Source organism: Phaseolus vulgaris, chromosome 1 (genome assembly GCF_000499845.2).
Source record: "Phaseolus vulgaris cultivar G19833 chromosome 1, P. vulgaris v2.0, whole genome shotgun sequence".
NCBI classification, from domain to species: domain Eukaryota; kingdom Viridiplantae; phylum Streptophyta; class Magnoliopsida; order Fabales; family Fabaceae; genus Phaseolus; species Phaseolus vulgaris.
This window is the reverse complement of record NC_023759.2, coordinates 30,056,046-30,073,255: the sequence shown is the minus strand read 5'-3', so window position 1 is coordinate 30,073,255 and position 17,210 is coordinate 30,056,046. Positions and strand designations below refer to the sequence as shown.

General features: G+C 44.4%; 1 protein-coding gene across 1 annotated transcript; it reads right to left on the bottom strand.

Moving 5' to 3' along the window:
* Positions 1–5,478: 5,478 nt before the first annotated feature.
* LOC137815844 (coiled-coil domain-containing protein SCD2-like) lies at positions 5,479–5,994 on the bottom strand. Its single transcript, XM_068618955.1, has one exon. It carries the CDS (start codon positions 5,992–5,994, stop codon positions 5,479–5,481), a length of 516 nt encoding a protein of 171 aa, XP_068475056.1.
* Between the last annotated feature and the right edge of the window lie 11,216 nt (positions 5,995–17,210).

Here is a 17,210-nt window from a genome sequence, read left to right as displayed (position 1 = left end):
CAGGAAAATTTCTAGGATTTCTTTTGTCAGAAAGGGGAATCGAGGCTAACCCCGAGAAGTGTGCCGCCATTTTGGTGATGAGGAGCCCCGCCACTGTGAAAGAGGAGCAGCAGCTCACCGGGCGAATGGCCGCCCTGTCTCGATTTGTATCGGCCAGTGGGGAGAAGGGCCATCCATACTTCCAGTGCTTGAAGAGGAACAACAGGTTTGTCTGGACGAAGGAGTGTGAGGAGGCCTTCATAAAGCTCAAAGAATATTTGGCGAGCCCGCCAGTTCTATGCAAACCCCAAACAGCAACGCCACTCATGCTGTATTTTGCCATAATTGAGAACGCAATAAGCGCAGTGCTCGTCCAGGATCAAGATCAGGTCCAAAAACCCATATATTTTGTTAGCAAGGTGCTGCAAGGCCCAGAAGGCGGTTGTATTTTCGGCGAGGAGGCTCCACCACTACTTCCAGAGCTTTACGGTGCTGGTAATGACTGACTTGCCCATCCAGAAGGTTCTGAAGAAACCAGATGTAGCTGGAAGAATGGTGAAGTGGGCGGTGGAACTGTCGGAATTCGACATCAATTACGAGCCCCGGGGATCGATCAAGGGGCAAATCTTCGCTGATTTCGTGGTCGAGCTGTCTTCCGAAACAGCTCAAAACGCCGAGGATGACTTTCGTTGGGTACTCTCGGTGGATGGTTCGTCTAACCAACTGGGCAGTGGGGCTGGGGTCATTTTGGAAGGACCCAATGGCGTGTTGATAGAGCAATCACTGAGGTTTGCTTTCAAAGCAAGCAACAATCAAGCAGAGTACGAGGCTTTGATCGCCGGAATCTTGTTGGCAAAGGAAATGGGGGCGAAGGTGCTGATGACCAATAGCGATTCACTGTTGGTCACTGGACAAGTGACTGGCGAGTTTCAAGCCAAGGACCCGCAGATGGTAGCCTACATGGAGTACGTGCAAGAGCTAAGGAGATCTTTCGCTTTGTTTGAAGTGGTACACATGCCAAGAGAGCAGAATGCCCGAGCTGACTTGCTAGCCAAGCTTGCCAGTTCGGGCAAGGTGGGCAGACAGAGGACCGTCATTCAAAAAACTTTGAAGACTCCTCGAGCATTCGTGGCAGACCACCAGGTCTTCTATGTATGCAGGTCGACGAAAAGAACGGCGAGGAGCCATAGATCCCTAATGCAGGAGACCTTGAGGATGCCAAGGGTCAGGGCGCACCCAGCGAAAGAAGTGAGCACGACGCAAGTTTGCGCTATCCACGAGCCTGATACGTGGATAACGCCATACCAGCGCTACTTGGCAGATGGCGTGCTCCCAATAGATTCAACAGAAGCTAGAAAGATGAAGAAAAGCTCCAGCAAGTTTACCCTCATTGATGGCGAGCTATACAGGTTCGGATTTACACACGCTCTTCTTGTATGTGTACACGGAGAGAAGTGCACGAGAATTATGGCTGAGCTCCATGAAGGGATTTGTGGGAGCCATATTGGAGGTCGATCGCTGGCGACAAGAACTGTCCGTGCAGGTTATTACTGGCCCACGATGAGGGAAGACTGCAAGAGATATGCCCAACGCTGCAAGCAATGCCAGCAGCACGCCGACTGGCACAAGGCGCCCCCAAAAGAGTTGAGGTCAATCTACAGCCCCTGGCCGTTCCACATATGGGGAATCGACATTCTGGGGCCCTTCCCGTTGGCGATCAGGCAAATGAAGTATTTGGTTGTGGCGATCGAATACTTCACCAAATGGATCGAGGCAGAACCAGTAGCCCAGATCACTGGACACAAAATCCAGAGTTTCGTGTGGAAAAATATTGTGTGCCGTTTTGGTGTGCCCAAGCGTCTAGTATCAGACAATGAGACTCAGTTCGCAAGCCACCTGTTGAAGAAGCTGTGCGAGGACATCGGGACGCAACAGGTGTTTGCTTCCGTGGAACACCCGCAAACGAATGGGCAGGTGGAGTACGCTAACCGGATCCTGCTGAGAGGATTGAAGAGGAGGTTGGAAAAGGCCAAGGGGTCTTGGGCTGAGGAAGTTCCCCGCATAGTGTGGGCATATCATACTACTGAGCAATCGGGAACCCACGAAACCCCGTTCAGCTTAGTGTATGGAAGCGACGTGATGATTCCAGTTGAAATCCAGGAAAGCTCGCCGAGATTTCAGAACTTCGTGGCGGAGGACTCGAACGAAGAAAGGAGGATGAACTTGGATTTGCTGGACGAGGTCAGGGAGGAAGCGCGAGTGAAGGCCGAGGCAGTGAAGAGAGGCAGTGAAGAGAAGGGTCGAGCGTAAATACAACTCCAAGATAAAGCCGAGGCAGTTCAGAGATGGCGACCTGGTGATGAGGAAGGCCCACCAGTATGAGATGGAAAAAAAATTGTCGCCCAAGTGGACAGGACCGTTCAGAATAACCGAAGCACTCGGGAACAGCGCCTACCGCTTGGAGACGCTGGAGGGAGGGGTGATTCCTCGCACTTGGAACGCCACCCACCTCAAGTTTTACTACAGTTGAGCCTTTGTAAGTAGCAATTAACTTGAACAATTTAAGATGTATCAGTTTGAACAAATTTTTCAAGGGGGCACTCTATTTCCCTAAGGAGGGTTTTAATGAGGCCACCCAGTAAAGAAGGTTTCGAAGTTTATCAAAGTTTCCCAGCTATTAAGTTTGCATGCTATCTGTTTGCCAAGTTTGGGGGGAGAGACCCTATCGCCCTTGTGTAGTTTTAAAGAAAAATGGCAAATCCGAACTGCATGCATCCAGTACAAAATTTCTGAAACATAAAGTTTTTTAAGTCCTCATCGCCATGTAGCGATCGGAGGCACAAGAATAAAGTTTTTTAGGTCCTCATCGCCTCCCGGCGACCGGAGGCATAAGTATCAGATTTCCTCTAGGCGAGAAAGAGATTTAAAAGACATCCTCGCCTTGAGCGAGTGTAGGCGAGAAAGAGATTTAAAAGACCTCCTCGCCTCGAGCGAGCGTAGGCGAGAAAGAGATTTAAAAGACCTCTTCGCCTCGAGCGAACGTAGGCGAGAAAGAGATTTAAAAGACCTCCTCGCCTTGAGCGAGCGTAGGCGAGAAAGAGACTTAAAAGACCTCCTCGCCCCGGGCGAGCGTAGGCGAGAACAGATCACAAGACCTCTTTGCGTGAGCAAATTGAGGCAAGTTGAAAGCCCTCAGTGCATCTGGGGAAGGAGGAGATGTAACCCCCGGGCAAGTTGAGGCATCAGAAAAAGACCTCCTCACCTCGAGCGAGTGTAGGCGAGAACAGATTACAAGACCTCTTTGCGTGAGCAAATTGAGGCAAGTTGAAAGCCCTCAGTGCATCCGGCGGAGGAGGAGATGTAACCCCTGGGCAAGTTGAGGCACCAGAAAAAGTCCTTCTCACCCTCGAGTGAGTTCAGGCAAGATTAAACCGAAAATTCAGGGGTGCTAACGATCTCAAGTGTGGGAAAGGAGGGTTGGAGAAGGACTCCTTCCCCCTTGAGAGAGACACCAATGTTGACCTAGTAAGACCAGTTAAATCGGAGGTGAAGGGTGGTTGGGGAAGGTTCGCAGAGGACACCCCACCACCCTAATCATTGTTCTGAAACTCAGGGAGGTAGAGAAGGATCCGAAAGGCGGCTCTACCCCCAGATGAGGGAACAATGGTGTAAGTTACTTAGGGTAAAGGCTCGGGGAAGGCAAAGAGCGATTCGAAAGACGGCTCTCCTCCCAGGTGAGCAAAGATGAAATCAGAAGGTGGCCCCGTAAGGGACGCTTTCAGTTAAAGGGGAGATGACGTCGCCAGAAGCCCATGGTTTGAGATTGGAACAGAAAGAGAATCGCACGGCGGAGGCCGCGCCTGCGAAGTTCTGAGCGACGATGTAGAGATGCCTTTGGCCCTTGGCGGGTCGGGCGAGAGAAGTTCCAGGTGCTAAGTAAGTGATTTCGTATTAAGCGTTATTGCTTCGAATTAACTGTTTGTTTAAGTTAAGGTGGTTTGCAGAAAGTTAAGTATCGGTTGGTGCAAAGTACGTTGAGTTGAGAAAAGTTAAGTACCAGTTGGTGCAAAGTACGTTGAGTTGAGAAAAGTTAAGTACCGGTTGGTGCAAAGTACGTCGAGTTAAGAAAAAACCATCCAGTTAAACTAGTTGATTGCACAGCAGATAAATTAGAAGATTATATATATATATATATATATGTGTGTGTGTGTGTGTGTGTGTGTGTGCATGAGTATGAACAGTTCGAACAGAATAAAAATTATTATAGACCAAGGTAAAGCATAAGAGTTTTCAAGGAGAAAAGTCAATCGGGGGCACGATCTTGCCGTCCACCACCTCATTGTACACTGAGAACTCAGAAAGATCGAGGTCAGGATATTTGCAAGCAAACTGCTCCAAAGCAGCGCCAAAGCCGGAAGTTAGAACCTGGGCAGCCTCAAGCTGAAGCTCGTCGATCTTCATCTTGAACCCACTGTTCTTTTCACGAACCTGGGTGATGTGATTCCAATAGCCACATAGAACAAGAATTCTTGACACTTTGAGGAATCACCTTGAGCTGGAAAATGTAGAGGCACTTTCTTAGAAGTTGGATCATGGTTCTAAGATCAAGAACTCACCAATAACAAGTACCAAATCCCAAACTCATTTGGATGAACCAAATATTGTCAAATTGAATCAACAAAGGAGAATGAAAAGAAGAGACCGAACAGAATTGAATTAAAAACAAAAGTACCGAACAGAATTAAGAAGCAAACAGAATATAGGTGCTGGAAAATTAAAGGAACCGAAACAAAAACAACTCAAAACTCAAAGCTACATGAACAAATTGAAGAAGAAGATAGGAAGGAGAAGAGAATGCTCATGAAGATGGAGGAATGGTTGGATGATCACGCCACTAGAAGAATGGATGCTTCTAGATGAGTGTGGAAGCCGCCACTTGAGGAAACCATGGTCCTTCAAGATAAGACTAGAGAAGAAGCTCAAAGCTCTCCAAATGCTCACTCCAATTTTGAGTATAGTTTCTTTAGATAAAATTCAAATCTGAATTTTACAAAGAGAGCACCTCTATTTATAGCCTAAGGTGCTGAAATGTAAGCTACACAAATTCAAAAAAAACTCCCTCCCAAAAAGCTTCTAGAATTTGCGCCTAAAACAAGGCATGAGGAAGGTGTGATCCTTTCTCTCACTTTGGCACCTCCTTATTTACTCCTACACCTATCTACTAATACACCCCCCTAAGACTCTTAACTAAAGACTAAAAGATGCTTTAACAATAGAGGTTTCTAATGTTTCCCTCTAAGCACCTTTCTAAAAATATTTATTTAAAACTTGGCCTTGCCCTTCATGCGATGGTCTTTGGGCTTTTATGGGTTTTGGCCTTCTTGGGCTTGGGCTTGGGCTTGGGCTTTATCTTTTGCAAAGATTAACAAGAAAAACTTTAAATGTGAAGGCGAATGATCTTGTTCTTCATTATAAAAAGCCACCTTTAGTTGATTCTCATCACTGGGTGACTTCAAGCTCGAGCTCGTCGGCCTTCTTCTTGAGCCCGTTGTTCTCTTCGCGAACTCGAGCAAGCTCAGCAGCAGTTTCACTAAGTTCCTCGGAGGCCTTATCCCAATCTTGCTCAACCTTTCCCAGAAGGGTCTCCCTCTCGATTGACCTCTTCTCCAGGTTGACCATCTTCTGAGCGTCAGTTTTCTTGGCCTCGTCCAGCGCGGAAATTCTCTCCCTCAGAGGGACAATCTTGCTCTCCAACTCGACGGCGTCTTGGAGTTTGTCATGAAGCTTCTTGTGCAGCTCTTTGTTGTCTTGCCGCACGCTCTGGAGCTCGTCCTTGAGGGCGTTTTCAACTCGCGAAAACTCCAAGCCTTGCATCATCATATCGCACTTGGTCTTCTCGGCTTCAGCTTTCGCGGTGCTTGCCACCTCCTGGTTGATCCGATTGTCGAGCTCAAACTTCTCCAAGGAGTCCTTGAGCCCTTCGCCGACGATTTGGGGAAGACAATCGTCAACCATGACACTTAGGCGCACGATGAAGGACTTCAAAGCTTCTTGAAGAGCGGCTGGGAGGCCTGGGGTTGCTGGTGGAGGCGAAGGTTGGAGCTCACCACCACCCTCACAAGGTTAGACAGCGGGGGGAGCTTCGAGGCGTGGTGGTGAGGCAGGGAGCTTCTCGGCGGCTTGTGAGGAGGCTTGCGTATCGGCAAGTTGCTCAGGAGCGGCCTCAGCAACTGAAGCGTTTGAAACAAGAACGTCCCCAGTGGACTCGAATGGTTTGGAGGCGCTGGGGGGGTTCTCGATGAAGTTTCGAGGCGGCGCTCTCAATTGCTGGGGGCTCGGTCACCGCCACCCTTTTCCTTTTGCAGATTAGCCCATCCTCGGTGCTTTCATCTGCCTTTTCGTCAGATACTACCCTGGGGGCTTTCTTTTTGGCCTTCTTGAGAGGTAGTTTTTTGCATTGGGGGGCTGGAAGGGCGGCAGCAGCGGGTGGACCAACTGGTGGGGATTGGCCCTGGGCAGCGGCGATCTCCGCAACAGAGTTCGGGATCGTTTGAGAGCCCGCCGCAAGCTTATGAGACCTGGCTATGGCACGTAGCTCAGCCATCCTATCTTGCCCCAGCATCGTATCTGCAAAGGGGGCCAACAGTTATCAACTAGCACAGAGAGTTGACAGGTAATAATGCATGAAGGAGTTCGAAACCGTATGCGAAGTTAGAACAACAACAACAAAGTAGAAACGAGAAAATGCAAAGTCAAGCTAGAGAAACTTGAAGGCTTAAGGACAAACCTATGTGAAAGTCCAATTGGCTTTCATAGAACTCGAAGGAGACGATGGAGGCAGTCGACAGGGTCACGTTGGAAGAGGCGACTTTCTTCCATAAGCCGCACAAGTCCTTGTCGAGCTCCCCCATCTTTTCTGGCTCCCTACCCTTCCTGAAGCTCGACTCCTTTTTCCCTTTGTTCACCCAATACAAGGGGAACCCGTCGAGAGGGGAAGGGTCTTGATCGTTGCAGCATACACGCACGAACTTCCCCTTCCAATCCTTATAGGATTGCTGGAAGATAGAAAGAATGGACCTCCCGGCGATCCCATTGAAGCTGACCCATAGACGATTGCCCGGGTTCTTCGCCTCGAATAAGTAGAGGAACACATCCACCGAGGCCGGATGTCCCAAGTGTGCGCAGAGGATCTGGTAAGCCCGTACGAACGCCCAGCTGTTGGGATGGAGTTGGGCGGGGGCTATGTCAAGCTCGGTCAGGAGCTCCCTCTCAAAGCGTGTGAAGGGAAACCGAAGCTTGACCTTCTTGAACATGGTGGTGTAGATGAAGCAGAAGGGGGCGTCGTCGCTCCCCTGATCGTCGGTGCAGATGGGCTCACCGGGAGGACAAGGACGCACAGACATTTTGTCATCATGCTCTTTGCTGAAAGAGAGGTGCTCCTTATCACCTTTCTTGAGCCGAAGGAGGTCGCGATCAGTGTTGACGGATGAGATCTCACCCAGCAGGGTTGTGGAGGCCCACGGGTATAGCCATTTGTAATCTGGGAGAGGTTTCACCACCGCGCTGGTTTGTGGTGGGTTTAGTTGTGGTTGGCCAGGATGAGAGGACGCGGGTCTCGCGACTCGGTCGGAAGGGATGTTGGGACCCCTTTGGGGGTCGCGGGAAGAAGAAGGGTTTGCCCTACGGGTTTTCGCCGGAGGGTTGCGAGGAGGTGGAGGAGGGTTTGGTGTGATTTTTGAACGAGTCATCGAGGAAGCTGCAAGAAGACGAAAAGGTATAAGAGTACGTAAACATAAAGACTCGACAGAAGAGGAGAAGAGGCAAGAACAAAAGGGGCTCGCAGAGAAAGTTCAGAAACCCTAAACGAAGAAAAAAGAAAACATCCCACAACGTATGCTCTAGACAGGTAATGGATGATGCAAACCGATCAAAATGCAACAAATATCAGTAGAGGTGATAAAAAAGTTACCTTTAGATGATCAGAAGAATGTTCAGAAAGATGGAGGTTGGGGGAATCGGAGTGTTCGTTGGAGCGTCTCGAGAGTTCGAAGAAAGGTAGAAGATAATGAAACAGTGAAATGGCGCGAAGTGTTTAAGAGATTCGAAGAGTTTCGAACGTTGCGGGAAGCGCAAACGACAGTGAATAATGGCCGTTGATGAATCCATGTGTCGAGTGATTGAAGAAGTTGGTGAAATGTCAAGTCAGTGAACAGTATGAGCGCCAACGCGCGGAGCCACGTAGACTGCCGGGTTTAAACCTCTTTAGTCTTCTCGCTGAACAAGTCGCAGCTCGAGACTAGGGGGCTTGTGCACCGACCAGGTCATCGGGTGTGATGACGTGTCTAGCACGTGACCACGTGAGGCGGGTTTAGTAGAGCACGTGGCTAAAGAAGGGCGAGTGGTTCAGAAGCTAGTGTAGTCGCCGTTTGTGGAAGCGGCGTGCTACAACATACGTGGTCGGTTGTCGCCGAGATCGTATAACGTCGACGTGTTGACGATGGGAGATCAGGTGGTCTGACGCTGCTGCGAGGAGCACATCGCCGAATCTCCCAGTAAGCTCAGTTGAAGCTGGTGAAGGCTCAGAAGTGTAGGTTCAAGTGTACAATCCCAGTAAGGCGATTGTTCCGCCAGCATAGGGCGTGAAGGGCGTGTGGGTTGAGAGGGGCAGCTTGCCTATCAGCGACAGGATTCCCAGAGTGGACATTCGTTGGTGACAAGGTCTCCTCAGCCCAAGAACATTCGTGGCACATTGCTAAGGAGGGTGCCATTAATAACAGGCGATATCACAGAGATGGTGCATTGTGCTGCACCCGATACTCGCCTGGTCAGGTGGTGTTCTAAGGCACATTGCGTGTTAGCTTGCTCCGTGAGTAGATGACTTAGCTGCGCGGCTGGTTACTACACAGAAATAGCGTTCCAGTTGCCCCAACCCAGATGACAACACGTGTAGGGTTGGAAGCTATCTGTTACTCCAACCCAGATGATGACACGTGTAGGGTTGGATGCAACAGTGAAATGACGCTCGAGTTACCCTAGCTCAGATGATGACACATGGAGGGTTGGGCGCTACCTGCTACCTCACCCAGATGGCAACACGTGCATGGCTGGATGCGAGCCATGCGTCGAAAAGCATAACGGCCTGGAGAGAGAAGAAACCTAGCTATAAAGGTAAACTTAACAGAATTTGCAGAGGTACGTTTTTCATTACGGTTGATTTGCTAGGGTAGTGTGCTTTAGTACGGTCCTACAGAGCATATTTTCTCTGAGTTTTTGGGTGTTCTTGTTACTGACTTGAGCGTCGGAGCGCCACCGGCCGCAGAGACGCCACCTTGTGTTTTCAGGTTCTCAGAAGAAGCTCTTTGTGGTGTGGACTTGAAGGGCACGTGGAGTCAGGCTGGTAAGGAGGTTCGTGACGAGCCAACGCTTTAGCGCTAAGTCAACCGACAGGATCAATGACGACCTCTTGGTGTGGAGCTCGACCATCCGTATGAGAATGCTCAATAGGAGGAGTGGTCGTTGTCCTCTTCCTCTTGAAGAAGAGCCCGAAAGTGGTCTCCTCGTTTTGATCAGTCAGGGTGTGGGTAATCATAGCTGGAGCCTTCCTCTTCTGCGTCAAAGATTCTTTGGACAGGCTAGCAGCTGCCTTCATCTTCTTAACAAGCTCGGCCAACTCCTCCTTGCTAATGTTAGACAACATTCTTTTGTGCAAAGAAGACAAGCAAACAATTAATGAGAGTAATAAAGTTGTCTTTACCAAGGGTAGGAAAGGAGGAGTACTAAGGGAGATACTCTTTGGTCAATAGGTAGGAGGTGTCAAAGACAACTTTCAAGCTCGCTAAAATTTGCATATCCCCTGTGTTGAACCAAGTGGTGTTCAAGCTTTGAAGAATCCAAATCCTTTGAAGGATGTTGAAGCCTCTGTTGTGCTTGATGTTGCTGTGCTGGTTTAAGCTTTGTTCTGGGGTAGTTTATATGCTGTAATCCACCCTATGATTAAATCTAAAGCATTAGCATTCTCAATCTTTGTGAAAACAAAATGATTTCAAACTAAGTAAAAACAACCGATTGTTTTGTCGAAACAACCGATTGTTTGTACTTGGGTGTTTTGAGAAAAAGTTTGAAAACTGTTTTGAATGGTTAAACTATTAAGTACCAAAAAAACCGATTGATTCGAGGAAACAGCGGATTGTTTGTTTTGGCACCATAACAGAAAAACTGTTTACTTTGACTGAGCTTTAAATGATTTCACTGTTTACGCTCCAGTCATTAAATGCTCTGACCAATCTTTTAATGCAATTTAAGAGTTTGTTAAGATTTGATAACAAACTACATCTTTGAATATATTCACAAAAACATATTTAAGAATTAAGAATCTTTGACAAAGTTTTCTAAGAGAGTTTTTCAAAGTGTTGAGATTGCTAAAGTTGTTTGTGATTGATCAAAGTGCTGGAATAGGATTCTGCTTGTATTGATTTCAAATTATCTTCTGTAACAAGTGTAATCCTTGTACTCTGTTGAACAATTTCGTTTCTGTGTTTGCTGAGATTGGCTGTGTGTTCTTGAGGTGTTCAAGATCAGCAATCTTAGTGTTGGCCAAGGACAGTGTGTTTCTTGAGGTGTTCAAGGTCATTCTCTTGGTTGTGGTGTAAGTGATCAAGTGGTGATTGCTTAGTGGTTATCCTCAGGGTTTCTGAGAAGACTAGATGTAGCTCTGGTTTGGAGTGAACCAGTATAAACAACTATGTACAATCTCTCTAGCTCTAACTCTTTAAATTCAGTTTGTTTGTTGTTTACTGGTATAAACAACCGATTGTTTCTACGAAACAACCGATTGTTTCTACGAAACAACCGATTGTTTTTCTGGTCTATAGCTTTTGCTTGCTGTTTTGGCTAACTGAATTGCTGAATCATTTGGTTCCTGAGATAAATTCATTCTAGTTTTTGAAAAGTTTGCGAAAACCCTTTTAAACAATTCACCCCCTCTAGTTTAAAGCCATCTTTTCTAACAATTGGCATCAAGAGCTTGGTTCTTGAAAGTTATTCAAGTTGTACCGCCCTGGTGGTCGGAAGTGATGACGTGGCACCAAGCTATGGTATAGGCGTGTTGACGAGACGCCAGGTTGGCAGAAGGGAAGGAAGTCGGGGGGCTCGTGAAGTCGCCAGTTATTAAGTTGGCGTGCTCCGATCTCCAGCACACCAGAACCGGCGGTCACCAGGTTAAAGATGAAGTCGCCAGATGTAAACTCAGGCGACCAAGTGATTAGAGATCGACGGAGCAAGCACATCGCCGAAGATGAAGGTGGTGCAGATTATGAAGGCGGCCGGCGAGACCACAGGGAAGGTGTGTACGAAGGCACCCTAGCTCGCCAATCCAGTAGAGATCGCACTCCAGGACAGCTATGCACTGAGTAGTATCATGCATAAGTAACTTAGCCAAAGGAGAGTCAGAAGCAGCGCCCAAGTCAAGGAGGCTCCAGATGATGGCACGTGTACGGCTGGATGCGAGCCACGTGTCCAGGTGTGTAACTGCCAGGAGAGAGAAAGTGCCCAGGTATATAAGGGTTTCCCAACGAACTTCTGAGGTACGCACGTTCAGATTGTCTTCTTTACGCTTGCGAGTTCTTGAGTATACTGTGAGAGAGAACTGGTTCACGGTTCCTTGAGAGTTCTTGAGTGTTACTCTTAGTATTTGGTGGTTCCGTCACTGACTTGGGCGTTGGAGTGCGATCGACAGCAGCGGCGCCGCTCTGTTCTTTTGCAGGCTCTTGAGGTGGATCGTGACGAAGGACGGAGGTTGACGCGGTGCACACGTCGATCCAAGTTTGACGAGGCAAGCTCCAACGTTTTGGTCAACGGGCAGGATCACAAGTTGATCCTAAAAATCTTTTTAAATGGCTGATAGACTACCGTTTGGGGAAGGTTCTTCAATTAACAGACCACCTTTGTTCTGTGGTTTGAACTACCAGTTTTTGAAAGTAAGAATGAAAGTATTTATGGAATCTCTTGACAAAGGAATTTGGGATGCAATTGAAAATGGCCCTTTTATCCCAAAGTTTGAAAAAGATGGATCTGTCATTGAGAAGCCGTGGTCTCAATGGACTGATGCAGAAAGCAAAAAGGCCAAATTCGATTGCATTGCCAAAAATATTATAACCTCTGCTTTAAATTCTGATGATTTTTTCAGGGTCTCACAATGCAAATCATCAAAAGAAATGTGGGACACTTTGGAAGTCACTCATGAAGGAACAAATGAGGTGAAAAGAGCTAGAAAGCATGCTCTCATCCAAGAGTATGAGATGTTTAGAATGCTTAAAGGAGAAACAATTGTTGAGGTGCAAAAAAGGTTTACGCTCATCATCAATCACCTTATGAGCCTAGACAAGACCTTTGACAAAGAAGAGTTGAACATCAAGATCTTGAAATGTCTTGATAGAGCATGGCAACCAAAGGTAACTGCTATTTTCGAATCTAAAGATCTAACATCATTAAGTGTTGCTTCTTTGTTTGGAAAGCTTAGGGAACATGAGCTAGAGATGAATAGACTCAATGTTCAAGAGAGTGAAGATAAGCACACAAGGAGCATAGCCTTGAAAGCATCCAAACACAAGGGAAAGCAAGATTCAAGTGATGATAGTGATGAGGAAAACCTTAGCTTGCTGTCAAGAAAATTCAGCAAATTTCTAAAGAGAAACCGCAACAAAGACAACAACAAGGATAGGTATGGAAACAAGAAACCCAATGAATTCAATTCAAATAACTATACTTGTTTTGGTTGTGGTGAGCAAGGTCATATAAAGGCAGATTGTCCCAACAAGAGCAAAGAGAAAAAGACTAGTTACAAGGAGAAGAAAGGCAAGACAAAAAGAGCCTACATAGCTTGGGATGAAAATGAGGTGTCATCATCAAGTTCTTCATCAAGTGAAGATGAAAAAGCAAACATATGTTTGGTAGCTGAAAATGATGATGAATCTTGCAGCTCAAGTAAGGTAAGTTCATGTGCTTCCTTAAATGAATAAAATTATAGTGAATTGCTTGAAGCTTTTCAAGAAACACATGATGAAGCTAATAGATTGGTTCTTTCAAACAACCGATTGAAAGATCTTAACAGTTGGCTTGAAAAGAGAGTTAAGTCACTTGAAGAGGATCTGGAAAAAGCAAAAAGTGATTTTGAAAAATTGGAAAATCATTTAAAAAATGCCTCTTGCAAGTGTGATACTCTCATTTGCACAAATTGTGAAAATCGTGAGAAAAAGGTTCACTATCTTGTTGAAACTGTGGACAAGCTTTCAAAGGGGAAATCAAACTTTGAGAATGTCTTGGCATCTCAAAGCTGTGTTTTTGGAAAGGCGGCTTTAATCCATAGAACAAGCAAGATTGATTTTCAAAAAGTTTTTCAAGAAAATCAGAAAAACAACCGATTGTTAAGACGAAACAACCGGTTGTTACATGCTTTTACTGCATGAAGAAAGGCCACTCTGTTAGGTTCTGTAAAATTAGAAAATATTCTTTTCCAAGAGGTTTTATGAAATGGATTCCTAAGGGATGTGATGTTTCTAACTACAAAGAAAAGTCAAACGGACCCAAATTTGTAAGGGGACCAAATCTTGCTACTTGAAGTTGCTTATGCAGGAAAAATAAAGAGAAAATGAGGAACTGAGTCATCTGATCAAGCTGTTGAAGAAAAAGGCAGTGAAAAGAAGCTAATCAATACTATGCAAAAGACATCAACAGTGAAAAGAAGTTTCTTGATCAAAAAGCACATGGCTCATTGAAGAATCAACATAAGGATAAGACTTTCCTTTATTTTTTTCTCAATTTCTGTTTCAAAGTTCCTTCTCTTGGTTAAAACAATCTTGTTATGATTAATATCATCTGCTTTGAACTGCTTCTGCTCATAGTTAAAATTCAAAACAGTTTTAATTGCTGCAGAAAAACAACCGATTGTTTCTTCGAAACAACCGATTGTTTTGGGTCTGACAGCACTGTGAAGAAATTCTTTTAATTTCTATTTTGAATTTCTATTCGTTGCAGATCAATTCAAAGGGAGAATCTTGGTCAAAGAACCTGTAATTAAAAGCTGATTACGTTCAGAGAGAAGTTACAACAGTCTTAAAGGAGAATATTCCAAAGTCTTGGAAATTCAAGAGCCTTAATGACTAGTCAAAGATCACATGTGAAGACCATGTGATTTTTAGCTTTTTCTGACTTTTTCTGTGCAAAGCAGAGTCAAGTCCTCTCTCTCTGAAAATCAGGTACCCTTTAATGAAATTAAATTCATTTTGATTCTCTTACTGCTATAAAATCCAGTGCAGAATTCTTCAACAAAGAACAACCAATTGCAACATCTCTTGCAACATCTCTTGCAAAAATCTGTGAAGAGTGTTCTCCTCTGTTTTCATCTCTGCTGTCATGGAATCAACTCCTCCCACCTCAAAAAGAGTCAAAACAAGGGCTGTAAGGTCTGGAGGAAGGCTAGAAGGCTGGTTTTCTGGAGATAATGATCTCATTGAGAAGTATAGGTATGAAAAAAGTATCAAGAAGATAAACAACCCCAAGGTTGTATGTTTTGATTGGCTGAAAAGTCAAAAGCTTGATAATGTGAGAAGGCTGCTCAAGGATCAATCTCTCAGAAAGTTTCTGGAGATGAAGGGAAACATTTATCCAGATTTGGTGAGAGTATTCTACACAAACTTGAAGTTTGAGGGAAACAATCTAGTTTCTCATGCGAAAGGTGTAGAAATGGAGATAACTCATGAAGTTTGGACTGCTGTTGCTGGACTTAAGTTTTCTGGTCTAAGAATCAACTAGGAAAACCTTGGTGTGGTGGAGGATTTTAACAAAATCCAATTCTACAAAAGTTGCTTGAAGAATAATCATGCTCAAGTTAGTACATGCTCGGTTGGAGGTTTGAAACTTGATGAGAGATTGCTTGCTCTCATTATAACTTGGATTCTAACTCCAAGGGGGAGTAATCATTATGTGCTAACTGAAGAAGATCTGGTTTATATCTTCTGCATCACCAAGAAAATCAAGATCAATTGGATTCATATAATCAAAGAACACATGCAAAAAGCCATGAGGTTAGGTGATTATAACTATCCATATGTTGTTTTGATATCTAAATTTCTACTCTATTTTGAAGTTAATCTTCAAGATGAAACTTCTGAGTTGGTCAAGTCAACTCAAGAGTTGAACAATGGATCACTCAGCAAGATGGGTTTTACAAAAGTAGGTGGAAAATGGATAAGCAAGGATGGTGATCATGGTGCCTCATCTAGTGGTGCTGCAAATCTTGAACAAGATGAACCTGCTGATATGGATGTTCAACATGAAAATCCACCTGATGATTTTCAATATGCAGGACCAAGTGCTGATGATGGACATCAAGGAGAAAGAATGCCAACCATGTCGTCTTTTGAAAGACTCATGATGAATAGGCTTGATAGCTTTGCTGAAAATCAAAGAAGCCTCCATGATCTCTGTGTTAGTAATTTCCAAAGGATTGACACCAGATTCGACAACATTGATGCAAGGTTTATAACTCTGGATGAACAAATTAAAGCTGTTCATAATCAAATCTTTGATCTTCAGTTTGCTGATGAAGAGGATGGAAGGAAAAACAACTGATTGTTTCGATAACCAATCGATTGTTTTTGGCTAATCTTTCTGGTTTTTATTTCCTTCCTTCTGCTGTTGCTGCTTTAATTCTGATGTAATGAAAACAATATTTTGTTTTATCTTTTATCTTTGTCTATTTGTGAAGACAAATAGGGGGAGATATATGTTGTTGTGATTTAAGTTTCTATTTTCAGTTGATAAAACAGTTTGGGTTATGTAATATGTTTCTGATATTAAGTGTTTTGATCTTTAACTATTAATCTGTATCCTAACAAAATATCAGAAGTTCAATGTTTTGCTCAAAGTTCTATTGCAGGAATTGCTTCAGATTTAATCAGGTACAACACAAGCATCAGGGATTTGTCTTCATCAAATAGGGGGAGATTGTTGAACCAAGTGGTGTTCAAGCTTGGAAGAATTCAAATCCTTTGAAGGATGTTGAAGCCTCTGTTGTGCTTGATGTTGCTGTGCTGGTTTAAGCTTTGTTCTGGGGTAGTTTATATGTTGTAATCCACCCTATGATTAAATCTAAAGCATTAGCATTCTCAATCTTTGTGAAAACAAAATGATTTCAAACTAAGTAAAAACAACCGATTGTTTTGTCGAAACAACCGATTGTTTGTACTTGGGTGTTTTGAGAAAAAGTTTGAAAACTGTTTTGAATGGTTAAACTGTTAAGTACCAAAACAACCGATTGATTCGAGGAAACAACCGATTGTTTGTTTTGGCACCATAACAGAAAAACTGTTTACTTTGACTGAGCTTTAAATGATTTAACTGTTTACGCTCCAGTCATTAAATGTTTTGACCAATCTTTTAATGCAATTTAAGAGTTTGTTAAGATTTGATAACAAACTACATCTTTGAATATATTCACAAAAACATATTTAAGAATTAAGAATCTTTGACAAAGTTTTCTAAGAGAGTTTTTCAAAGTGTTGAGATTGCTAAAGTTGTTTGTGATTGATCAAAGTGCTGGAATAGAATTCTGCTTGTATTGATTTCAGATTATCTTCTGTAACAAGTATAATCCTTGTACTCTGTTGAACAATTTCGTTTTTGTGTTTGCTGAGATTGGCTGTGTGTTCTTGAGGTGTTCAAGATCAGCAATCTTAGTGTTGGCCAAGGACAGTGTGTTTCTTGAGGTGTTCAAGGTCATTCTCTTGGTTGTGGTGTAAGTGATCTAGTGGTGATTGCTTAGTGGTTATCCTCAGGGTTTCTGAGAAGACTGGATGTAGCTCTGGTTTGGAGTGAACTAGTATAAACAACTGTGTACAATCTCTCTATCTCTAACTCTTTAAATTCAGTTTGTTTGTTGTTTACTGGTATAAACAACCGATTGTTTCTACGAAACAACCGATTGTTTTTCTGGTCTATAGCTTTTGCTTGCTGTTTTGGCTAACTGAATTGCTGAATCATTTGGTTCATGAGATAAATTCATTCTAGTTTTTGAAAAGTTTGCGAAAACCCTTTTAAACAATTCACCCCCCCTCTAGTGTAAAGCCATCTTTTCTAACACCCTGATCTTTTGGTGACAAGTATTTCAAGCGTCGAGCACTCTGGAATCTGGGTTCAGGGGTCCAATATAAGGGAAATTTGTCCAGTAGGGTCGG